The sequence below is a fragment of the Parus major genome, chromosome 12 (genome assembly GCF_001522545.3).
Source record: "Parus major isolate Abel chromosome 12, Parus_major1.1, whole genome shotgun sequence".
Lineage (NCBI taxonomy): Eukaryota > Metazoa > Chordata > Aves > Passeriformes > Paridae > Parus > Parus major.
The window spans coordinates 12,315,150-12,342,331 of NC_031781.1; the positions used below are offsets into that span (position 1 = coordinate 12,315,150).

Consider the following 27,182-nt stretch of genomic DNA (forward strand, 5'->3'; position numbering starts at 1 on the left):
GAAACATTACATAAGCAAATGAAGGAAATCAGCTCTAATTTAACAGATGGTAATCCATTTGAGGACACTGCTCACCACTAACCCACACTCCCTAATTAAAGAATTCTGTCACTGTGAACCTTTACGTATGACTGTGTTATGATCTTTCCTGCTTAATCTGCTTTGAAGGGCTAATTAATAGTAACCCACACTAGCCAATACAGATAGACTAAAGTAAAAAGAGAATTAGATATGCATTATCTGGAAATAATGTTCACTCTCTGAAAAACAACTAAAGAACTTTATTGACTTAACTCATTTAACAAATGACACTTAAGTAATTCATTGACAAAGCAGAACAATGCTTTGTCAAAATAGACTAAAAGCTATTAAATATTTTTTTCTAACAGCATCAGACTGCATTGGCTGTAAATTACTGATGTAATTAATTAAGACTTAAACATTTCAGTGATTAATTTCTATTAAAAATTCATAAAACATAATGACACTTAGGGAACGAGATTATGGTTACTAGCAGTTTTTGACTGGGCTATAAAAAAAAAAAATCTATTTAGAAAAAGAACTCTCCCAGTTCAGCCTCAGAACACCGAAAGCATTTATTGCAAACACTGTGAAAACAAAGTGCTGATATTGCTCATACTTTTGGTGCATTTTCATTTTTCATGTGAGGATCGCTTTTAGCAGATGTTATTTAGGGACACTTATACAACTCAACAGATGCACACAGAATTTCCAAGTGTTCTGATCCCAAACCTACAAGGATTTGGCTGAAAATGGGGGTGAACCTTACCCAAATATCTCAGCTCCCTCTCCTGTGTTTCCTGCTGAGCTCTTGCCACATCCAACCCAACCTGCAGACCAGATCCTGCCAGCCTTTCCCAGCTCATCTCAGCCCTGTGCTCCTCTCCATTGCCCTTGAGCAACCTCTCACACTTCAGGTACTGCCTCCTAGTATAAACTAAATTCTGTCTGCAACAAATGATAAAGTCCTCTTTTTGGTTTGTTTGTTTTTTGGTTTGGTTTGGGTTGGTTTTGGTTTACCACCTTGGAGCAAGCTACTCAGCTCAGCCTTCCCATGAAAACAAACTTGATTTGCATTTATCCCTGTCCCTCCCTAAAGCCCCAGTCACACCTGGAGGGACCTGGGTACCGGTGGCACAGAGGCAGCAAAGCCACACGAGGCTCACTGTGACTGCACAGACATTTCCCTCCCATCTGCAGGAGATACTCAGCTTTTAAAACCAGCAGGGGACAGCAGGTTACCCACACTGACCTCTGTTTTACGGCACATTAGATTCCTCCCAATTACCATTCCACTGAGATCTGCAGGTTTAGACCAACCAGCTGACTTTGCAAGAACAGGGCTAACCTGTTCCATCCCACAGGAAGTTATAACAAGAGAAAGAAACTTAGAGGAGGATCAAAAGAAAATAATTTCCAGGCATTCCAACCTTAGCTGTTATCAATGCATTTCCCTTCATCTTCTTCATAACTCTTAGCATCTTCAGCACCTCTGATGGAAATCAGCATGGTAGAATGACAACAAACATACCCAGGGCTCTTCAACCCTCTTGGCTGTATCATTTCTATTTATCTGTTGTCTAAGTCCCTTTATTATAAACTCTTTCTTGAGGCTAAACATTAATGAGAGATATTGCAAACTCAAAGCTCAAGATTTCTGCAAGCTCAATAGAATTTCTAATCATTGCAAATGCTTTTTTTATATAAAAAGCTAATATTTTTAATCTTTTTCTTTTTTGAATTAAAAGCCTCTTTCTTATTTGATGTATTAACTACATTAGCATTTGTTCTCTATGAATATCAAATATTGATGATAATTATTTGCATGTTAATGCTTATTAGTACACTCAACTGGATGTGAACAATAAATAGAAAAAAGTTTAAAGTGCAAAGCACTTCACATTCTATATTTCTGGAAAAGGATGGGAAGCTGTAATTACCAATGATTGCAGCCAAGACTGTAATAATCAGAGTGAAATCTAAGGTGAAACTAATATGAAAACTGTAAAGTAGTTTAACATAAGGTAGAGGGTTAAATTAGTTTATTAAAATTGGCTAGGAAACAGAATAAATTTAGTTTCTTTACATTTGCTCAGGTACAGCATTTTGAGTAATGCAAGCAGTTAAATAACCTTGTCCCTATAGCCCTCCTTAATTCTTTCAATAAAATTCTCCTGGTTTTTTTATGCTTGGTTGGTTTTGCTTGTTTGTTTTAAAAGGAAAAAGATTATTTGGGGTCAAATTAGAGACCCAGTAAATGCAGGAGAATCTTGCTCAGCTTGTTTTTTGGCTCACTGTCCCTCCCTGTCCTCTCCTCTGAGTTTTGCTCCTCAGGGATGCTCTCTCTCTGCTCTCACAGATCACTGCAGGGTTTCCCCTCCTCTTCCAAGCCCAGGAGCTTCCCACCCTGCCCATTGCTGGCAGGCTGTTGGCCAAAGAGGGAGAGATGCCAAAGGGGCTCCCAGCAGCAGCAGGGATGGGATCCAGCAGAGCTCTCACCACCCCGTCACCTTTCATTTACAGGGAAATTACCAGTCCTTTGGGACAAAACCTGTGCCTTGGTGCCCAGGCTGAGACAAGGAGAGAGGCTCTGGATCCTGGAGCACTTTGGGGAGCAGATCCCGGTTACCCCACGTCCACCCCGCAGGGACACCTCAGCTTCTGGTGCTCTCCCTGGGAAAGGGGGATCTCTGCTTAGGAAAAAGGGGATTTATCCCCTGCTGGTTGTTTAAACAAAAGCTGCTGTGAGACTGTGAACACTTGGACTGTGCCCAGAGGGATTTGGGCTCCAGTTGTTGAGGGTAAATAACAGAGACTCAGCACAGTCCCAGCCAAATCAGCTCCTTGGTCTGAGGCAGGACGTGACCCTACAGCAGCCCTGGCCCCAGGCAGGGGTGACAGGCAAGCAAGGACACCAACACCTACACTGTGCCAAGATAACCTCTTCTTCCTTTGTGAAAACCGAGTTTAATTGCAGTTTCATTCAAAATAATGACCTACATAATTTTCAATAATTGGATACAATTTATCTTTTCTTAATTAAAAAAATGGAAATTAGCAAAGGGAAGGGGTACTGGAAAATGCTTCATTTGAAACCTCTTCATTAATTATCAGGATGTCTAAACACCATTTTGAGAGCTGCACTTACAGAACCAGAATCCAACTAATAATTTTTTCATTAATCTGTTGAGTTCACTGTAATTCTACAATTAAAAAACAGCACCTACTTCTAGGAGATATCTGTTTTATTTGGGTACTGTTGGCTTCACTGCTAAAGTGAGTGATAAATACACATATACTTTCTTGAACAGGTAGCACAACCACCAGTATAAATGTGAACTTACACTCTGAACTCATTAAATGAAGATGCTTAAAACTCACTGACAGTCTTATAAATTGCTCAGAACTTCCCAGAGTTTTTAGTGGGCTTTGTGTCAACCATGGAATTCTTTAAATCCTTATTTTAAAATTAATTATTATAATTCACATCATGTTCCTTATAAATAGATCTGGCATCAGGATTTGATGGATGAAACAAAACAAGCCAGACTTGCAGACGTTGGGTGTCCCTGAGATGTGGCTGTGTATGACAAGGGTTTATAAACTCAGTGTAACACACTATATTTACCAAGTCTCATTTTACATTTGTGGAGTTACTAAATTACTTTGACATATCCCCAGTTTATGTTCTATTACTGAAGAATAACTACACAACAGATGGCAGTGTGTTTGCATAACAATTTTTTTGGGCAGGTCAATCTACAAGGTAGTTATAGGGATTGATATATATTGGTGAACATGGGGATTATTTTTGCACTATCAATCAGAGAGTCAGTCAACACAGTAATTTTTGTATTGCAAAGGAGAGGTTTAGCAAATACATATCATTATGGACAATTCTTTAAAGAGCAAAACCATAGCACCAAGAGTAGAGCCAGTAAATGGAAAATGATGCTTCTAGATAGAATTGTTTTCCTGAGGGACTTCAAACTTCTGAATTTTAAAAATAATATTAATAAAGAATGACTATGAAATCATATTGGAATTCATTTGGTGTTTGAATAAATATCTTTAGCTGTATCTATTGCACTCTTCAGCATTAAATAATAGATAATTATGGACTGTGCCATGTCAAGTGAAGATAATATCTTGCAAATAAGGTAATAATTATAAAGGAAAGTTATGCTGCTCTGAGACCATGTTGTATATTTATTAAAAACCAAAAAAGAAAATCCCAACCAAAACCCCGAATTCTTCATTCCTGTAATACAGCCAAAGCTATTTGAACAAAAAGTTGCATTTTCTCCTTACTTATTAGTCTAGGGGGAATTACTTTGGCTGCCTTAGATCAATCACCACTCTACATAACCTGATGGCACTGGTTCTTTCATTGGGACTGCCTGATCCTGTGTTAAGATGGAATGACTGGAGAGAAGAGGTAGAAAATTACTCAGCCTGCACCTCAGGATGTCTGGCTTCAATTTCCAGTCCTATCCTGGTGCTGTTGTCTGGATTTAACTATTTGCATGTCAACAATTAGGACAGTGATTAATTCTCTCTAAGAACGTAAAGCATTATATCAAAGTGAGGAATGGTTGTCACTTATAGATGGTGTATACATTTAAAGTGCTTCTTCCTATTTTGTCTGCCTGTAAGAACTGAGTGACATTCCAAGTAATGCTCTTCCAAGGAGACACTAATATGGATGACTTTGCATCAAAGCAGTGAAACAAAATAATAATGAAAGAGTTAACAAAGCACTGTTAGTGTTGTGTTCTTTCAGGGAACAATACAGAGACCTCATTAATTAGTGCATTTTTTAAAAAAGAACATGTCTCTTGGCATCCCACTGCAGTGTCTGACTGCCACTGGGGAGGGCAGGGAACAGCTGTTTGCCATGAGAAGTCCTAGCTCGTCTCTGTGGGTGAGTATTTCTATTTGTACCTACCCTGCTTAGTGCCAGACCACTAACTTTTAGTAATGCCTGCTCTGTCTTTGAGGCACAGAGAGGGTGAGGTGGTGAAATTATTTGGAGGCTGAAAATTCACTGCTTGATGCCTCCTGTAGTAAATTTGACCCTGGAATATTAAGGGGTGTTAAATAAATTGGACAAAGAGGTGTTTGGGGAGTAAAAGTGCCAGACACACTGCCATGAATGAGCAATTAGATGTTCACGAACCAGCTTATCGCAAATTACATGCCTACAATATCTATTACTGTAATGACCTTGAGAGTTGCCTCATATTCTCCCTTAACCTAATGAGCATGATGTGTATAATCAATTACGTCTGCAATTAAAATTATAATTTGTCTAACAAACTCTTCTTCACTTTCTGACAATTTTTAACAAAGTCTGTTACGTACTGGTAAAAGATAAATATTAATTTTCTGTTGTGCTCTATTTTTTTTTCTTTCTCTGTGGCTAATTTATTAAATCACATTACCGCTCTCCATTATTTTTTAAGTTTTCAGCAGAATTTATATAAGTTTCAGTTCTGAATGTCATGGGATATTAACAACATTTAACAGCCATTTAGCATTCCTCAATAGGGTTTGCAACCTGTCTTTGCCTGCTTATTAAAATTTGTTTGCATGTTTCACTCAACAGTTACTGCAAATATTCTGCTTTTCTCTTCTGCAGAGATATTCCCTGTTTTACTGGAGTGACCAGAAGATATTCTAATGAGCAGAGCTGACGACTGTTTGCCAGTCCAGATCTCCTGAGGTCAAGTCAACCCAACATAAGCAAAACACAGCCCTGACCATTACGGAACAGGATGTCAGTCATTGCAATCTGCTGTTAATTACAGTCACCCAAGCAGACCACTACAGAAAAACTTGTGTTGCTTATGTATCCAGGTGTTCAACAAATAGAAAGATTCATATAGAAATTCAACTTGCTACTCATAAGAAAATGGAAAGACATGGAAGAGGGGTTTTAAAGCTGGCTCCATGCATTTTACGTACTGAACAAGCAAAGCAAACTCTTCCAGCTCTCAAGGAAAGACAATGTTGGCTTTTCCAGTACACAGCTGGTTCAAAGGGCCCCAAATCCCCACGCTGAGCCCTGAGAGTTTTGAGTGAATCCATGTACCCCTAAGGCATCCCTCCTCTGTCCAGGACCATCACCAGGAGAGGACCAGGGTACAAGGGTACCTCAGCACAAGGGCAGCAGCTCAGCCTCAGGCACGGGAACGCCAGGATGGGCAGCAGCCAGCCAAAGTCTCCAGGGCATCACACAAACCAAGCCAAGCTGGAACAGTGCTCTGCCCAAACCTTTGGGCTCCCCTGAGCCCTCCCCCGAGCCCAGCTGTGGGGAGCCAGCCCAGGACAGCCCATTCCCAGGGCAGTGGTGATTAAACACACACCGGGGCCGTACAGACGTGCAGAGTCCTGCAGCAGAGCAAGATCTTGTCTCCCCATCCCAGTCTGCTGCAAGTCCAGCAAACCAGAGCAAAATGAGGCTCCAAAGCCAAAGAATGAGATGCTGGTGTCTGTCCTGAAATGTGCTGTTAATTATGGAGCCACCAGGAAGGCAGCACCTGAGCACTGGGGCACAGCGCTGTGCTGGGGAACAGCACCAGAGCACTGCTCTCCCTGGGACAGCTCTGCTTTGGCATGAAGCAGAAGGGAATTAGCTGAAAGGCTCATTTCCTGCTCCCATCATCTGCTCTTAAAGATCCCAATTAAGTGAAAGTATGTCAATCTGAAGAGCTTTATTTGCTCAGCGTTTCTCTGGGCTTACACGTACTTAATGCTATCAAGTATTGATGTATATCCAGGAATGAGAAGTGATGAAGCTGTTAGTTATACAAAATGAATTAAGTTTCCCAAAGAAATCAGTTTTGTATCCTCTTGATTTTGTACCTTTGGAATGTGCTGCATCTGGATGGGCTCTGAAGGATGAGTGACTGCTGTGCAGGTCAGCAAAAAGCAGAGGAAACAGGAAAAAAAGGCCCCTTAAGGTACAGAAATAACCATGAGCCACTTCTTTCAATATGCAACAGATAATGAATAAACTACCCTATATTTTGTATTTATTTTTGTCAACAAAATCTAATCAAAGTTCATTTTTTTTTAGAAACTCAATAGTTACATTAAATTAGATTACATAGAAAATTAAATCATAAATCCATGTAACTAGACCCTGCCTCTGTCTTGGTTGCTCCAAAACACAACTTTGCTCTCTTAAAGCACCTCATTTAATTCTAGGAGGCTGAGCTTCCAAACTAGTTATGGATTTGATCATTTAATAACATGAAACAAGTAATTGTGTGGGGGAAAATTTATTATTTAATTAGGCCTTACTGGTAATCAATAGCAATCTATTAATTCATTAATTTGCATATCCCTTGTTTTTATGTGTGTCCACAAATTCTGTTAGCTTTTTTTTTTTTATTATTTTTAATTTATTAGCTTCCTACCTTCACTGTGCTAAAGGAGGTGCTCAGACTGTATTAAGCAGAGGAAACAACTGAGCAGTGGGAATTCCTGTCTGCCCCACAGAACTGACTGCAGCACAAGATTTAGTACTGAAAACAAGTAAGAGAAATAAAACAACAGGGCCTATTCACCCCAGGATCACCCATAATTCTCATTAATGTTAATGAAAGACACTAAATGGATATGAACTGAGGGGAGTTTATTAGAACTTAATAAATGCTGGTGTTTTCCTTTTTTTTTTTAATTTTACTTTATGGTATTATAACTGAATTTCCCCAGGTGAAGTGAAAGATACTTAAAGAAAGAATAAAAATGCTATATCAAATTATGCTTCATAGGTTATTTTCTCAAGATGCTATTTTTCATTCAGAATTATTAGATTTACACATATCTCTAATAACTGTAGGCTTAAATTATAAACTATATGAAATCAAAAGATTACTTACAATTGAAGGATCAAAAATGTTTGTAAAGAAATGGAAAAAGCCCCATTGATTTAGTTCACATGTTTTCACAAGTGAATTGAACCATTTATACCAGAGAAAAATCTTGCCCCAGACACCAAGGTTGTGCTACTTACATCAGGCTCAGACAGTCAAAGACAAGTTATGAATTCATATTCTGCTGGATCATAATTCTGAATTTAACTCAGGGTGGCCTCACCAAAAGGCATAATTGAAAAAATGGCTTTTGTTGAGCGCAGAGATGACTTATTTGCAGGAAAAAAAGGATTAATTAAATGAGGTGTGAAGTGATCCACTCCTCAGTCAGGGCAGACTGACCACTCCCTAAAGATCCCCTCCACCTGAGGTGCTGGAAGGCCAGGTGAGGAAATATCACAGTGATATTGCATTTTCTATACCTTCTCAATGGAGAATTAATAAAGCTTATTCACAGATCCATTAAAAAAAGAGAAAGTGTTACCTCTGGGCATTATCTTTACTTCAAATACTTAAAATTATAGTGGAAATGAGAGAAATTCAACATTCATTAAATCAGAGGAATTATTCATCATTAGAGATTTTAACATCTTTACAAATAAGTGCAAGACAATCATTCACATAAGCACTTTCCATCTGGTCTAGTTTATTTTCTTTCAGCCTCTCACAGAGAGAATTTGGATCAGTGATGCCAGGCAGACAACATGAAATGAAGATTTCATGGTAGCAATGAAGGTCGTAACTCACAAAAAGCGTAAGTGGAAGAGAAAAGAAAATGGTTCGGTTTGTCCAAGACAATAATGTAGGAGATTACCAAAGGAAAAACCATTTTTCTCCTTCCAAAGACCTGGGCAATCTAGGAAACACAGGATGTCTGTCCAATCTTCTGCTTCCCTCTCTGAAAGTGAACAGTTTATTTCCAAAGTGGGCAATTGTGTTAATACAGGGAATTTGTTAATATGGTAATACAGGAAAGTTTCTCCTCACATTTTCTGTCTGTAATCTCAGTTAAGGAGACAGTGTAATTGTTGATAGATTAATTTTAATTTTCCCCAATTTATTTCAATTGTGGCATCATTACTAAAATACCCAGAGATGCTTTTATTTACAGAACTCCCTGTGCAGAAGTTTCAATGATAATTTTTCTTTCCTTCAAAAGCAAGTGACTGAACAGTGGTCATATATTGAAAGAAAATCTTGAGCAGCAGCACCTAATTCAGACATAGGTGATTATTTATTTTAAAAATCCTAATCCTGAACTGGCAAGTTATCTACCAGTCAAACAGAGAATTTCTGTCCAGAAGAAAGCCTGGCAACTGCACCCACAGATGCAAAGTCTCTGCTTGAAGCTCTTGGCTTGTCCAGCGTGAGCATGAACTGAAACACACTCTGGTATCCTGAATTATTGGCTTTTTTTTTTTTACAGTAAAAATATTACCTACTTTTCACCCTGTTATCCTGTCTGGAGCTTGCTGAGCAAGTTTTATTGTATTATTTTAACCTTAGTTTTCCATGTCTAAATCACTTCAAGCAGACTTCTCTTTCTAAGAAGGAAAGTCCTGCATGGGCTAACATGGTGCTGCCAGGACAGACTAAAATGGACTAGGTCCATTTTACAGATATTACAGATATTTCACAGATATCTCTGTATCTCAGAAGTGCTTTCCACAGATTACAGGGCAGTGTAACCACCTTCCATGTGACACAGGAACACAGGGCTAGGAAAGGCCTCCATTCCCTTGGTACTACATGCAAAAATGTTACATACACACTTCCTTGACATTTTTAAGAAGCAAACTCCTCCAAGCTGTGCAGGCTCTCTGGGGATCTGCAGGGACAGCTTTAAGCACACACTTCTTTATTTTCAGAAGGGGAGGTGACTTTCAGGGGAAAAAACACGGAGACAACTTTTTTGTTCTTATTGCATTGCTAAGGCACCCAGGGCTGTAAGTGGGCTGCCTTTGGCTGAAACTGGGTCACAACCAGGTGTGAAGAACCACGATCCTGCCCTGTCACAGCACCCAGCCAGCCAGCTGAGGGACAGATCAGTCACCTGGAAACACCCCTGGGCATGAACACCCAAAAAACCCAACCACAAACAGTTTAAGTATGGGTTAATGCCTGCTGATTGATGATGCACGCATTGGCATGAAGCAGAGAAGTCTGTTCTGCACACAACCTTTGACATTCCTTCTAACCTGGGGTCAGCATGGGAATAATTTTATGTGGATCTTGGGGAAAAACAGTACCTGGTAGGTAAAAATGCAAAGGCAAATGTGCTAAATCACATGAGATCAGAGCACAGACGCATCATGTTTCATTTTAAAGCATTAATTTTTAGAAAGAGTTAGTCAGAAAACTGTTTAGCTGAAATCTAGCTTTGCAACACTTGCTTAATAAACAATTTTCACCTACTACAAAAAACAGAAAAACATCAAGTTACACATCTGAATTAAATGGGAATACTTTTGCACATTTCTTGGGGAGTTACATTTTAGTTGAAAACAATGTTTTGCAACAAAATTTAAAAAAGAAACAAAACAAACCCAAGCATAACCTCCTAGATGAAGAATTTTATAAGATACAAGACAGACAAAGAGAAGAAGCATTATGGATGAGATGGAGCTTGGAGAGAAATTCATACAATAACCACACAAAAATTAATCAGGCAGCCTTGACTGTGCTATTAATGATTTTAGACCTCATGCATGGGATTTCAAAAGGTTTTACATTTCAAGTACAATATGGTATTTGTAGGACCTGTACTCAAGAGTGACATTTGATTGATTGTACATACTCTGAGACAGAGAATGCTTTAAATGCAAAACATATTGCTGTAACATGGGAACAAAGAACTGAAAGATACTTTCTAATTAAAGCAGAGGATTTTTGATCCTAATCTCAGTCATTGTGGGGCAAATAAAGAGCAGCATGTCATGGATTTCTCAACAACCCTCCCTATATTGTTTTTTTTGGTCAAAACATGTCAATTCAATAAAACAGCATTTCCAAAGGAGGCTTTGTTTTCACAAAGAAAAAAATTTCTTTGTCAAATACTCTGTTATAACATTTTCAGAGGAAAAATTTTCTACCTTTTTGCTGGAAATACCTTTTCATTTTGAAATATATTATTGAAGAAAAAAAAAAAGACACTGATTTGTTCAAGATTCTGTCACAAAAATTGAAAATATGTGAATGTATACCAGAAAAAATGAAAAAAAAATTAAAAAAATATTTAAAAAAAAAAATTAAAAAGTGGATATTTAAAAATCTTTTGGCAAAGCAGGAGCAGGCTGTCCTGGATCTGCAGACTTGGACCAGCTGCTGGCACAGCTGCTGACTCCCCAGGCTCTGCTGACACCTGATGTGGCTGCTGGGGCTGGGACAGGCACAGCCACGCTCCCATGGTCACTTCTGGAAGTGTTCAGTCCCCTCCTGCCACGCTGGTGCTTGGCACAGCCATGGATTTCATGGTCCAGCTCCCACCCACCAGACTCTGGGAGAGGAAAACCCCAGCAGCAGCTCTGGGGCTGAACGGGAACGTGCCCAGCCGGGGGGAGCTGGATGTGGCCAGCAGAGCTACAGGACTTTTAATATCTGCACGCCAAGGCAATTTAAACAAGCATTTGAACCCACTTACTTGCTTATTATAGTTTAATTTAGACAGTGTCAATATCTGTGACTAGCTCTGGGGATATTTTTGGAATTAAACTACCTAAAGAGAACATTCATCTAAGAAATCCATATGGCAGGAAAGAAGGGTAGAACTGCTAGCATAAAATAGTAAAATCTTCCTTTTCATCACCATTCTTCAATTTAAATCTCTGGAAATTTCATTTACTACCCTCATTTATACTTGCCTATTTTTAACCCTGTTTTGTTTGGAGGCTTTGGTTGGTTGGTTTTTTTTTTTTATATTTATAGTCCATATAGATTATTCTGTTTGTACAGGGACAGAGGATAATATGGCTTTACAAGTCAGAGGTACAGAATTCCATGGCATTCACTACTGGAAATTCAAAATAATCTAGATTCAGAATTATCATAATTCATTACTAAAGAGAATCTTTCAAAAATTTCAGTCCCCATCCCTTCAGGGGAACTTCACAACCCAGTATTTCTGGATCAGACTTTGTTATCCAGGTCATCATTTCAACTCATCAGTGCCTTGGGGCCTTTGGTATTCACAGCTAGGATGGTGTCGTGTCCATCAATAACTAGGCTTTTTCCACATTCCCACTTTTCTTTCATCTCCTTCAGTCTTCAAAACAACCTCTATAACTTTCCATGGGTGTGTACTGGGCACAGACACTCCTTACTTCTGTCAACTACTCCCATGCTTCAAGTACAGGACCTGACCTGTACAAATTATGGGGGCCAAAATAACTGTTTTCATTCTAGGTCCTGTATATGATTATTTGTTTTGGGGAAGGATTTACAGATTTACCAGTACCTCTTAAATATATAAGCCTGGCAAACAAAATAGTGATATGTTTTTTTCTGGAAAGCTTATTGTTCAGTCAAAAACTAAATATTAAATGCTATGAACAGAAGCAAGGACCTGACAAAGCAAAGACTTATTAGGACTTACTTTGCATCATAGAAAACACAGGTCTGGCCAAAGGACTAAAAGGAGATTTAGACCAACACAAGGCAGATTTTGAAACGAGCCCTGAAGGAAAGGGCAGGAATTATTATTTAGAGTAGAAACCATAGAGCTGGCAAAGGCTTTAAGGGAGAGAGCAGAAACTATCTGGATGATCCTGCTGCTTTTGTCTCTGTAAGGGGCAGTACAATCCTAGCTTTGAAAATATGCATCACTGACCCCAAACCAGCCCAAACTAAATATGGTACTGAAATAGAAAGAAAATTTTGAGCTCCAAACAAACGCAGAATCCCTGAGACTACTGAATTTGCTGTACAATTACCTCTCCACAATATTACACAGTCTCCAACCAAATACTATTAGTGTGGCTCACAGAGCAATTCAGATACTGCTGCACTTCCTCAAATCATTTTTGGATGTCTCACAAGCTTCCAAGAGAATCATCATTCTTAAGGAGAAAGCACAGGAGAAGATTTGTTCACATGTTTCAGCACAATCTGGTTTTCGAAAATTTGTTTTGTACACATATTTTTGTATCCAAATTTTTAGAATTGTTTAAAGGTAAGAAAAAATCTTCATATTTCTCAAACACTTTTTTTTTTGTTCTTCTAAGAGAGCAAAAGAGGATTTCTAGCACTCCACTAAACCAGGACTCCTGTCTGTTGGTCTGCAGGGAAAGAAGGCTGAGGCATCAAAAGCATTGCAGTTAGTGAATTTAATCCTTCCAATGCAATCAGTCTGCAATGCGATCTGATTAAATTTAAAGACTCAAACCTCAAGTCCAGTACTTTGGGTCAAGACATAAATAGACAAAGAGGATGAAAGAGAAGTCTCCTGTGGGCTTAAATGAGCCCTGGGCTCCACAGCTCAGGTTGAGATTTCTGAGGAATGCAAGCCAGGTGGATTGATTTAACACAGCATTAAAAAACATCTAGAAAAGAAAAATATGTGCATCAAAAAATAATCATGAGACAATCTTCTCAGTGTAAAATAACCAGTGGAATGTGTGACACATAAAATAAGTTTCTGCACACATACCCACACTGCCACCATCAGCTTTGCTTTCTCATTTATTTAGGGGAACCTGTAATTGGCAAACAGGCCCCTTCTCATGGATAACAGAGGAGGTGCTGAGCTGCTGGAGACTTCAACTGCTGCAAAATAGAGGATGTGTTCATACGTGTTCGTGCAATGGACACTTGCTGTGCAATATTATCTTGTCTCTACAGATAAATTAGTTGCCTCATGCTCCTGCCAGCTTGATTTGTTTAGCCTTTACAGAGTACAGAATCCATGGAGTTTCTTGTGATTGAATCTCACGTAAAAGGTAAACCTGAGAGCTTATTCTACACTAAGCTATACATCCACCCAGGCAGCCAGAGCATTTGCTGACTTGGTGATGAAAAGAAGGCTATAAAACATACTAGGGAAATCTTGAAACGTCGCTCACTTGACATAGCAATAAGAGCCCTGCATTAAGATGCAGAGCTGATTTCCCTGATCCATGAAATTGCCTGGATATTTAAGGCATTCTCAAACAGAACCAGCACAAAACTCACCCTCCATTCCTGGCACAAGGACACCACGGGTTTTGTGCTCTCCAATAAAAAGAGAGCTCAAAATTGCAGAGATTAATAGTCTTTAAGGGAGCACCTAAACACAATTTCCTTCCTTTCTCAAATAATAAGAAAAAAGTATTAAAAACCTCTTGAATGCTAAAAACGGTTTTGCTTGCTGACACACTGTTCAGGTGCCAGAGATGCTCAAGTTCTCTGTTGTGAGTGGCTCAAGAACCTCTCACAATAAAAAAGTGCAATTCCGTGACCATCTTTGGAGAAGGACATTTGTTTCTCTCTTAAATAAGAGACAGGGCTGGAATAGGTACAATAGCTGGAATGTTATGAAAAATATTATGAATATATTGCATTATTTCATGGTCTGAGACTTAGGACATGGTTCAGAATCCCTCGCCATGTGTACATTTTCAGTTGCTAAAAGACCCATCTATACTTACAAATACTGGTGATGTTAGGGCCAGGTAATTACTTCCAAAGAGCCATGCAGTAAAAACACACAGTAAAGGGGGAATTTGAAAGGGCATACACATCTAGATGTGTATCCAAAGAGCCATGCAGTAAAAACACACAGTAAAGGGGGAATTTGAAAGGGCATAAGCTTCCCTAGAACATTGACCTGCAGGCTGTGCTACCTTAGGTGCAAAGGAGGAACAGAGTACAATAATGAAACTACAATTAGGTCATGAATAGCTGCCCAGTAGGTAACTGGAAAGGCTTTAACACAAAATGCACACACCAGCAGCTTTCACAGCACCCAAAGGGGCTGGTAACACCCACAGACAATCTTATCATTGATTTCTAGACAAAATCTCATGGAAAGGGTCATCTCCTTCCAACCTGTTGCATATATTTCACATTTAATTTTCAGCATCTCCATTGCAAAGAAAAACCTGAGACTCGTATTCAGGTTCAAGATTTTTCTTGTACATGGATTACCATTTCTTCTTGTGAACAAAAAAGAGAATTCCTTAATCTTTTTCAGACTAAATTTCTCAGTTTTTGTCTTCAGCTAGGCTGATGGCTCTTCCCATTTTGTGGTAAAATTTTGCACTGAGCAATTGAAAAGTCAATCCTCTTCTGCTGCTTCCTGTACTTCTGTTCCTCCATAGCACATACAGTCGCCTATATTTACACAGATATGCAGAATTACACAAAATACAAAGGGAAAGGACTCTTGAAACCATCTGCCATGTAACCCCATTTAAAGCAATAGCAGCTACACCTAATTAGCTCCTGAGATACGCTTGCCTACCCTACTTAAACAGTCTCCACAAACTCCCTTGGATATTTATTGTGATGTTTTGCTATTTTTACTTTTAGAATGTTTTTCTAATGTTTGGTCTGTTCCAGAAATTTTAATTAAAAGCTCCCTCAGAGGAGACTGGATTATTGTGGATTCTCATATATGAAAAAAAAAACCCAAATAAATCCACATCCAGTAACACGACACATTGAATTTAAGGTTCATAAATTATTTGTAGGTCACATAGGTGTTTTTTCAAACTTTGTGATTCAGTTTAAATGAAACCAGCTATTTATGTATCCACCCTATTGTTCACTTAAAAGAAGATTTTGATCATGGTAATTTCTTTCCTGATTGAAGTTTTGAAGGCTCTAAATTCTCTGAAGAAAATAGTTGTTGGCATTTTTGTATGATAAACATCCCAAAGCGATGATGATAAATTACAGTGTTGCCCAATGATGCAGAAAAGTAGAGAAATGTAAACTGATAACCTCTGATTTATGAATACACTCTCATTATTGCAAAGTCTAGGGGTTCACAGCTGTAAGAACGGGTCATTTTCATCTCAGTGTTTATTAAAAGTGTGAGAAGGAGGCATGAAGGGTGGCTGCCATTTTGCAATAAACACTTATTGCTCTTTGTTTCCAGCACAAACACAAAGCAATACAGAACTTGCCTTTTTAAGGCCTACATAAGCATTTATTACTGTTCTCAATCACAGAAGATGGGAATTTTTACATCTGCCTTTGTTCATTCATATAAATAATTCTCCTCACATATAACCATTCCTATACACCTTTTCTTTACAGAGAGAAAAACACTTGTCCAAGATATTAAAATAAATCCACAGATTTTTTTGTAAATCTTATTTGTGATAGTAACAAAATTTACTTCAAAAGTATTTAAACTTATTATTTCACCTATCAACAGAGACTGCCAGTGAAACCCACCCAACACATTTGAAGTCATGAGCCAAGGAATCTGTTTTGTCACAATTCAGAAATAAATTTCAATATATTCCTTTATCACATCCTAAGCTTGGTGATATTCTAATTTATTCTCTTCTCTCCCTATTACTTCTCTGTTAAATATTCAAAGCAGGCAGCAAAAGAGAGAAGGAAAAATAAGGTCAATACAGCAAATTGGAAAAAAAGTAAAATGTTCCTATCCACCACCATTTGGTTGTTAGAGTTATCTTAATCAACTCAAACAGGTTCTCTGAGACATCTAATTTGATTTTACAAAGTGCTAACCCATAGCCATATTTGACTTTCCTCTGATTCCAAACATAAAAAATAGCCTTTATCTAATGTTGAGGCATATCATCTAACTACACATGCAATTGCATTTGCATTACGAGGCAGTGAAACATGGCTGGAGAGACATCTCGGATGTTATCTGTGTTATTACTCAAGTGGAGAATATAATCATAAATCCTCTCTTCCCTTCCATCCTCCCACCTCTTTTTTTGGAAGTACACTTAAAATCTGGTTTTTAGCTTCACTGGGCCCATTACATTTGAACTTCAGTAACAAGAATGTGATATGAATACGTTGAGAGAAAGCATAGACAAAAGGTATATTTTCATAATGTGGTTCAGTTTAACTGCCTATAATTAGCTACAACTCATTAGGCAATAAACAGAAAAACAAAGAGATCATGAATGGAAGGGCAATATTTTCTCCATAAAACAAACAAAAAACTAAACCAGATGCCTCTTTCATGAGGCTTTCCTTGCATAAATACACCCAGCAGCTTAGAAAAGATATTTTCTTGATTGAAAATTTTTGCCTAGGAAGAAAACCCGTAAACATTATCTTGTGCAATTTCAATAAAAAGTATTTACTGCTATTGTACACTTGGGATTTTTTGATATCAAAGATAAAGTAACAATGCAGCAATGGACTGCAGATGATGAGCTTTGATCTTTTATTAGTTCTTATAATTGTGTCTTAATTTGTATTCTGCATAATAAGCACTCACCTTCACCGTTTGTCCAGCTTCAGGGCCATCCTGTAAGCAAAGGGAAAAGTCTCAGGTTAGAGGATCTAACAAGGATCACAAAGGAATTCAGAAATCTTACTCAATAATCATTTCCATCAATTACACTGTCTGTTAAATTAGCATATTTTTCCTGAGGACCATTCAACACTAAGCTTTTGGACAAAGCTCCTTTCCATATCAGACCCCAGCAAAATGGGAAAATATCTCACATCACAAAAACAACACTTTCTATTTTCCATTTTTTCAGATTATATTTTTCAATAGCTAGCAATACATTTCTGATCCTTGTGAACATAAAATCACATGTGGAAGTAAGAATTTAATCAAAGTATGCTTGCTTAAATTCTGATTCTAATGAATGGGCTTAGTCTCCTGGTTTGCTTTAAACAGAGTTCATTTTTGGTATAAAAACACCCAGCACAAATAACTGAAAGGTCAGAATTTATAATGTATTTACATGGCTGCAGCTCTCTGCCTGCATATAAATAGCTGTGAGGGGAGATCACCTATCTCAGTGTGGAACAGGGGATGTGGCTGCCTTCTCTAGAGGTCAACCCTGCAAACACTTCTTTGGAGGAAGAATATTTCCTGAAATGCCCACAAACAAGCACAGCATTTGAGAGTGTTTGCTGCCTTTATCTAAGGTTTTGCAGTTATCAATTAACCACACTTTCCCCCTGGTTTCCTTTTTAGATTTGTCAATGGCAAATCTGGAAGACCGCAATGCAGTTTTTTGGCTTGTTTTTTATTACAGTTATTTTGCATTTATTGCCCCTTGAAGTTCCAATGTCCTTATATAAAAGGCTGAAAGCTTGATAAAACAAACCATTAAACCTTTTTTAGTTGACTGGTTTACAAACCTGGATGGAAAAGGTGAGCGAGGTGCCACAGAAATGTTTCTCCACCACATTTCCAACCCTTTGCGCCGTACGAAACAAATCAGCCACTTCCTCGGGACCCAGGTCACGGAAACGCTCCACCGGCCGCAGGGGACAAACAAGGACATCTGAAGGTGGCAGTGTCAAGGCACAAACACAAATCTGAGTGGTCCAGAACACTCCCAATCCCCAGCCTGTAACCTGGTTCTGATCACCCTTGAATCGCCTGAGCTCTTCCTCTCTGGTGATACAGCAGGAACATCAAAACCATAGGGCTAATTGCAAGGAATTAGATGATGCTTTGCTCAGAATTCCTTTCCTCAAAATCCCTCAGATATGGGCAAAATTGCTAAGGCTCTTGTGCTATAATGAGACATTTAAGGGAAAGCAAATTTTTCACAAACTCAAATTTACCATCTCAATGGAGAAATACTCATATTTATCTCCCATGAAAGTCAGAGTTGTTTTCTTTTGTGATTAAAAATGGGGGAAAGCCAAAGAAATTTAAGAGGGCTTTGAATGTGTTGTCTGAGACAGCAGTTTCACAATGCTTATCCCCATATTTGATATATATTTTTGAAAATCTTGATCTTACACTTCTAGTTTTAGCCACCTAAGTATGACAAGCTGGCACTATGCTGATTATAGCAGATCACTTATTTCTACACATTAATCACAATTCACAAGGAAGGCTCACCTGGTGTAACTATAATGTGTTTTTAGAAATACATTAAGATAATTAAGACTATTTCCTTTTAAGCATAGTGTTCATAACCCTGTAAATGTACTTTGATTTAATTCTACCTTGGTGACTGTGATTTGAGAGTCAGTGAAATGAAGCTATAAAGTAAATAATGGAAGTACACAGACACTGCTCACAGTCATCTGATCTGCTGTGTTCACAGTAATTAATAATTGCTATGATTCCCCACTTGAAAGTCAATTATGTAACATTATTAATATGGTCCAGAATTCTTAGCAGAGCCTCAGTTGTGTAGATCCAACAAGCAAGTACTTGATTCTCATTTCAATTCCCTGCAGACAGAATTCTTTGCTGACTTACAGAATAGAATTTGCAGAATGAAGACCTTAAAGTAACCTTTAACACCACTTGAACTTTCATGACCAAAGGCTACAAAAATTATTTTTTTTCCAGTATTAAAACAAGCATTTGAAGGACAATTTGAAGAAAATTAAGTTCCATGCCATTGTATTACAGTCATCTTTATTTTTACTGCATCTTGAAGCCTGCAGGTATTCAGGAATATTCTCTATAATCCAGGAAAGGTAACTAGGAGCTGCTCTGCAGTTAACAGGTTCACAAAAAGGTTACATCAACCTGATTGTCAAGAATCACATAAGACACTTGAAATAAGGAGAGATTAATACATGTGAAAGATCAATTATTTCCATAAGCACAGAGACAACATGTTTACACACACCAAGGTTATAAGAATCACGCTCATCATTCTGATAGGAGAGAAAGCCAGATATTTTCTTGAAGTAAAGATGTAGTGGCAGGTTTTGATCATTTTTCAAAATCCAGATGAGGACAGACAAGTCAGTAATGGATATTTGCTACAGTGGGAGCAGAATCGAGCAAGCTGTACCTGTAGCAGCTCCCAAAAGAATAGAAGAACTGGTCCCAGCTGTGGGTGTTAATCTGCTTTGAAAATCTGTCTCTCAGGGGTTTTTTGTACAGAATCAGCCATGCCACCATTATTCTCCTTTGATCTTGTTACAATTTATGGTATTAACATTTAAGAAAGGAGAAAAATATATTTAGAAAGCAGGTACTTGGACACGAAACAATCCTGGATGGGGACAAAACCCCCAGTTTTGTCGGGTTTCAACTCTGCAATGCTGTGTCCCTTGGTAAATTACCAGGTATAGTAAACCCCTTGTAATTAATTTGTGCCTTCCCAGTGCATTGTGCAAAGCACATCCATAAAGGATGCCATTGGCTAAACTTGGGGCCCAAGGGGAGAGCTGCAAAGATGATTGGCAGACCTGATTTCCATACCAGGAATAAAGGAATAGAAAAACTAATTAATTTTGCTCATAAAAAGGAAATCCATGTCAACACTAAAACAGGAAAAAGGACATTTGTTTAATGTGAGTTCATTTTTCAAAAGGAGAGAAGGGAAGCTTCCACCCTTAGGGCATCTGATACTTAAGTAGATAATTATCCTTCTTCTGCAGCACTGCTTTATTATCATGGCTCAATGAACCATTTATAAATGAAGAATTTCCCCTCACTTACCTCTAGCAAAACTACTGCTTACATTAAGACAAGTTTCTTTTTCTCCTTTTGGATTTTCCCCAGCAGTGTCTCGCCCTCTCAGACTCGCACACACCTCACCAGCAATTGTTTGTTCTCTACCTAGCTCAGGGCCACAGCCACAACTTTTTGCATGAATGATGGTTTCTACAATCTGATGTTAGCACTGTACTGTTTGCCACTGCATTGGAAAACAAGAGTTAAACAGTTCTTGGGAAAGTTTTTGTTTCCATGGCACATCACAGAGGGAGCGAGGGCTGGTTCTGACTAGGAGAGGACAGGTTTTCTCTTAATTTTGTCACTAATCTGCACTGTCATTTGGCAAGTTCTCTGTATCTCTCTTTGCCTCTTCCACACCTCATCTGTCTTATCTGCTTAGATAGCATTTGCAGTTTCTTATCAACCATGAACCTCTCTGCTCATCTGGGGCCACCAGTGCTCCTGCAGTACCTAATGCTGCACCCATGGCACTCTGAAAAAAGGACCTGCACTTCCTTCCTACATCACCAAAACTCATTTACAACTCAAACTAGATTTTAGCTATATTTCTGTCTTTGAATTTGATAAATAATTCAAAGGCACAATCACAGAATGGAGCATCTTTTCTGAACTTTCCATCATTTCAAAATAATTCTACAAAGAATAATGATAGAAAATCTGAATCAGAGCTAAATTAACATGAGAATGTAATTAGGACAACATTCAAGTTATATTTAACTATGAATATATTAAAAGGAAAATGTTAGAATGAATTCATGAATTTGAGGTCATTAGGAAAACAACCATCCTCTGCAAATTTAAAACATGGTTTTTAACTAAAATTTTTGATGCTAGAATAGTATGTAATTTTATATCTGGTCAGATTTTAAGCTATGCACCTGCTCTATTCACCTCAGAATTCTTACCAAGTTTAAAATTAGATAAACTGTTCATTACCTTCTACAATAACCCATTGCAAACACTGCTATGAAACAACTTCAGGTGACTGTGCATTAAAAATGTGAGCGAAAGTGAGTCTGTACTTACGTTTATGTGCAATTACTCTTTAGACTGAAGCATCTACTGCCATCTGAGAAGCCCCAGGGGATCCAGCTGCCACTGTAGAAGGGCAGGAGTCTCCCATATGCCCCATGTCATAAATGCCAGTTGGGTGGGAAAATCTGGGGGTGTCTGAAATGTAGGTGCCTGTGCCTGGACAAGAGCCCCATTTTATCAGAGTGGCTCAGCAGGACAAAGTGCTGCTACCCAGCACAGGTGCTGCAACTCTGATGACAGCATTCTGCCTTCAGAAAGTTTGAACTTTGTCTTTTCCTTTCTCTGAACACTGTAATTAATAATTTTTTGATTTCTTCATTCATTCTGAACTGCTACTGACTGATGAAGTTTCTATTTTTAAGCTTTGATGTGCACAGCTGTTATTTCCTTCAAGTTCTCTGAGTCAGTCCACATCACTAGAGCACATGCAATTTAATATGTCAGCTTCTCCATTTTAAGGAGTGAAAAACCTTTACACCTTATTATAATCTGTAGCAGCACGTTTCTCTCTCAAAATCTTGCAAAGTCTCCCAACAACCTTACTTCTCTCCCTAATACCTAAATATGCATACACAAATCAATATGCAAACCCTTGCACACTCTAAAATCTCCATTAAAGATTCATTAAATAACTAGGAATGTCAGTATGTTTCAGATTACCAGATTATAGTACCCTAAAACTCCAGGTATTTTAGTGGAAATACATAACCACAAAGGAGCAGTAAAGCCAGAGTGGATCAGACCCATTTCCCTCAAACTGAGCTAAAACCTAAGGATGTTTCAATATTTTCAATGGAATCACTTGTACTTCTATATTGGGCACAGCAGACCACTCCCTGCACGATGTTGGGCAGGCTGTTTAATGCACCAAAGGCCATGAGCCTCCTCCATAATTCAAATTAACAGCCTGTTGGTCTGTTTGAGACCTGTTTGGAGAAGTTGTGGCTAAACAAGCAGGGTTCAATTCCTGAACAGCTGCAGCACAAGGATGCTTAACCCTCTGTGCCCCCTCTCAGCCCTCACCACTTGGCACACAGCTGGTAAATCTCTTTTGTTTCCCATTGCCCTCTGAGGCCATGAGAACCGGAGCCCTTTGAGATGGGCACTCTGAGATATTTACTGTGGGACAGTCAGAGCTCTGCTCAAGCACAGATCCCCCTGGGCATGTGTGGATTGAAGGATGTGCTCACCCTGGGGATTTTGGGCCAGGACTGAGATTGTGATAACCACATGCTGGCTTTAAGCTGATCGGAGAGAGAAGACTCAGATTCTACAAGGAAATCAAATCTCCTGGCCAGCATCTGCCTGGTGACCACTTCAAATGTAATTTTCCTTCCACTAATACACACAGAGTGGAGGCTGAAATTCAAAGGCTCAGCAGTAATTTTTATTTGCTTTATATGAATTTTGACTTAGAAGCTTAAATTATTGTAATTGTGTATTTAAGGCCTAGGCCAGGCTCTATGTTCACTTCAATGGGACTCCACTCAACCCCACAAAGCACCTATTATAAATTTTCACACATAACTATCAAGGTACACACATTCTGTAGTTCTGAAGTGTTGGAAAAATGGCCTTTGGGGGGGTCAAAAAAGAAAGAAAATCAAAAAAAAAGAAACCCCAAAGAGGTTAAAATTCCTTTTATGTGACAAGCTTTAGAACTGAGCACAGCTTTTTCCTGGTTAAGTCCATTAATTTGCTATATAGAAACATACTTTCAGTTTTGACTCTTGTTTTATTCTTGAATTTGAACTTCAAACAGAACAATTCAAAGCTTTAAAAAGGAAAAAATTAAAGGCTCTCCAGGTACTGACACTCTAACAATAGGAATAAAGTTCTTTTTTTTCTCTTTGTCTTTTTGAGGAACCACTTAAAAACATTAAAATTGACAGGTTTTCTTAATATGTGAGGCTTTAAAAGAGCAAAATACAAGGGGAAAAAGGCAAAATATCTGAAAGTGAAAGGGTAATTGCTACTTTATGAAGCTCTTGCGTTTCACCAATATTGTTAGCTTTCTATACCGTTTGTTATAAAATTTTTTAACTTTGGAAAATTATTTATTTTCAATGTGTAACACAGTCAGGAATTCATAGCTCACATAAGAATGGAAACACTGTTCCTGTTTCTTTAAAAAGTCTTCTCTCTCACAATAGGGAGTGCCAGAGGCAACATCTAAAAAAACTACAAACCCAAAACCCCTCACAAAACCAACAAAAGCAAAGACATATTTTAATGATAAAAAGCAGAAGTTAGTAAAATCTCCAAAAGTTCAAAAAGTCTTAAATATCTATTTTTAGCATTCTAGTTTTTCTACATAAAAAGTACTTTAGTTAATACCAACAATTTTACTTAATGATTTAATTTTGAGAAACACCTCAAAAATACTTTTTTATTAATATTTTGGTTTTGACTGATTTGTTTTCATTTAAAAAACTGTCTCCATTATAGAGACTTAATACAGAGACTTAATATTCCTGCATGCATTTCATAAGCTTTGGTAAGTAACTTAAAGCACAGCAGCCTCTGCTCTCCCCCCAGGCTGAAAACACCCCAATCACTCACAGAGCAACCCCCAACAGGGACTCCTGCCTTGGAAAATGGGGCTGTGCTCATTTTAGGATTATCAGAGATTAGAAACTGCCACCATCTCTTGGTACCAGCAGGAAGAATTTGATGGACAGGAGAGATGGTGTCGCTGCTCAGGGCCAGCTCAGCCCTCGCTGAGCAGCGAGGACAATGCCTTGGGGTGGGTGCTGGGAGCTCAGGGACCAGAAGAACCAGCTGCAGAAATCTGTAATAAATGATTATTTCCAACTATTTCATGCATCTGTATGAAAGAACCCTTCTGCACACCCATAAACTGATGGGAATGCAGAAATAATGCGCCGTGGGGGGCAGCGGGAGGGATTATTCTTTTCTTACTCTCTTTTACATGAATTTGCATCAAGTGCCCCAAGCAGAAAGAATCACTCAGACAAAGCTTCAGGTATTAAAACTCACCACAATGTCCCCAGATTCAGCTGAGGAGTGTGGGCAGGGGCATTAAATTCATCATTGCATCTAAGCAGAAGTTTCCTTTGTTCAAAAGCTCTAATTGCTAAGAGAAAGAAGTCCCAGAGCTCTGAAAAAAACACAGGAGAATGCATGACTAATAAAATTAATATAACTGAAAAACAACTGCCAGTCATTTATCTTTTTTCTGCCCTTGAACGATTCTTCAAATTTTGAAGGCTATGGGAGCAATTTCTCTTTGTGAGGAAAACAATAATGGTTTCACAGATGCTGCCTGTAGGAGGAGTTAAGAAGGAAGAGAGCACTGAAATAGCACACGCACGTACACACAGAGGGCATCAAAAAGCCTTTAAAAATTAATCAAATGCATATTTTGCTTCATTACAACAATATGTCAAGGCACCCATTCAGTTCCCAGTAAACCCACAGAAGCAGGACATCCATAAACCTGTAGCAATGCAAAACCTGACGTTTCCCCCAGCCCAGAATGAGCCTTATTCAATAAGACAGAGTGACTGACTTCAGGAAGGAAATCTGTAGAGGCTGTCTGGATTAAGACTGAGCATCTCATAATAGGAAAATGTGAAGGAGAACTCTTTAGTGGATTTTACATGTAGAACTGTATTTAAATATATGTTAGAGGAGTGCTTTGGTACAATATGGGAAATAGTACATCACAGAGTCTGCTAGTTTGGGAAAAAACATAGCTCTGAACAATAAAAATGATTAAGAACAAATGCAAATGCAATAAAGTTACAATAAAAACTTAAAAATTGCTTCAGACTATTAAACCTACATACAGCATTTTTTATATTGCTCTGCCACATATTAGCATTAATAAAAAAAAGCCACTGAGATAAGACAAATTATCTAAATAATTTGATCTTGATAAGGTAGCTCAATACATGTTTACACTAATGCAGAAGACCAAATTTATGCAATATATCAGAGAACTAGTGGTTCCACTGGAACAAAGAGCAACTACTGCAAATCTTTGACATGGATCTCTCCACACCATGATAAGTACACTCTTTGAAGACCACATTGTAGTTTTTCTATAGAGGGGTTTTTATTCTTGATCTTCTCAAGAATAAAAAGTCATTTTAGCCCACTAAAATGACTTAAAATAACTTTTCACATCAGTAAAACATGCAATAGTTCCAAGAAATTAACAATGAACATTATTTTACTTTTAAAAGTCAATAGGTCTAATTTAAATATAGATATGGCTTATAGTCAGAATTTTACTAGATAGCACATCAAAGTACAAAGTCCTGCTACACAAAGTACAGTGACTCCACAAGACACAGGACCACAGCAGGGAAATGCTAGATTCAGAACTGCTCACTTTTCATTTAAACAACTCTTTCATATATTTGATATTCCCTTTAAATGCCTTTAGGGTATGTCAAGTAGGTCAACTAAAAGCTCAGTTCCTCATAGGAAGTGGTATTTTACTGCAGGATTTGTCCTTTTCTGCTGGCTCCTGGCCTCGGGGACAGCCTTGGGCAGTAGCAGGAACCTAAGTGGAACCACAGTGAGAGCAGCTGTGGGAGAGTTTGTGGCTCAGAAACACACCTCTGATCCAAGTGGATTCAGTGGAAATTTACTCAAGATCTAAACTTACATTTGTAACAGGAATCACGACCACCCTCTTAGAGTCACATCAAGCTTCTGATCTTGGAAGGCACAAGATAAATAACCAGTGGCCAACACAAAAATGCAGAAGTCCCAATATAAAGGATGTCATCTGTAACTGCTGTGATGCTCTGAGATCCTGTGAAGAAATCCTGCTGTACAGCAACCCATTCCAGCTAAGAGCTACATCTTTATTGTTCAGTTGATATATCCTTTTTCTAAATAGATGACAATACTGTCACAATTACATGAAGCTATTGGTGCACCGATAGCAACTATAAATTACAAGACCCCTGAAATAAAGAGCCATACCCAAAGCTGACAGCAGAGACCAAACAACCTTTGGGCTGCAACAGTCAAAAGGAAGGGTTTTGATCTAAATATTGGAGCGATGGCATTTCTCATAGCAACTGGTATGTTCATGCAAAGCTGCTCAGCAGCTACAAGTCTTGTCCAAATGGCCTGCACCACCAGAAAAATTCAATTTACCAAAATAACCCTGCTGGAATTACAACATGCCATTGCAATGCCTCATTTCAAACAGAGAAAGTGAGCTCATGATCCAACCCATCCACCTGAGAATAAAAAACAACTTGTGAGAAAATGCTTCAGCATTTGTTCTAATTAAGGCTGCAGCACCATCATATTCAAAAACTAATGTGATTGTTATGAAGCTATATTCTAGCTCATGATTCAGGAGCTATAAAGAGGGAATAATTAATTACTAAATATTAGTTATGATAAATTTACTTTCTTGAAATTTATTGGATGCCATATACCAGACAATAAGTTTTTCTGGAAACAAGATTTTACCTGGTAGACAGACAAAATGTGGGAAATAAGGTTCTGTACAAACCATAAGCATTACAGACATTTTTATCTATGGCACTTGAAAGTACAATCTTTCTGTTCTGGGCATCTGTGGTGGTGACAGTAGTAAATTAATCAGATGAATATTTGGTACATCTCCCTGGGATTTCTCTTCCCTAATTTTGAAGGCAAAT

The 27,182-nt window shown here is 38.3% G+C and overlaps 1 protein-coding gene across 6 annotated transcripts in view; it reads right to left on the minus strand.

Annotated features, from left to right (window-relative positions):
* FHIT (fragile histidine triad diadenosine triphosphatase) overlaps window positions 1-27,182 on the minus strand; it is a 530,102-nt gene that overhangs the window by 118,930 nt on the left and 383,990 nt on the right. For all 6 annotated transcript variants that reach the window (XM_015641001.3, XM_015641007.3, XM_033517493.1 and 3 more), the window contains 2 exons: window positions 18,195-18,340; window positions 17,314-17,343 (listed from right to left, as the gene is read on the minus strand). In XM_015641001.3, coding sequence (XP_015496487.1) covers window positions 17,314-17,343; window positions 18,195-18,340 — 176 coding nt within the window. The remainder of the gene's footprint in view (window positions 1-17,313; window positions 17,344-18,194; window positions 18,341-27,182) is intronic.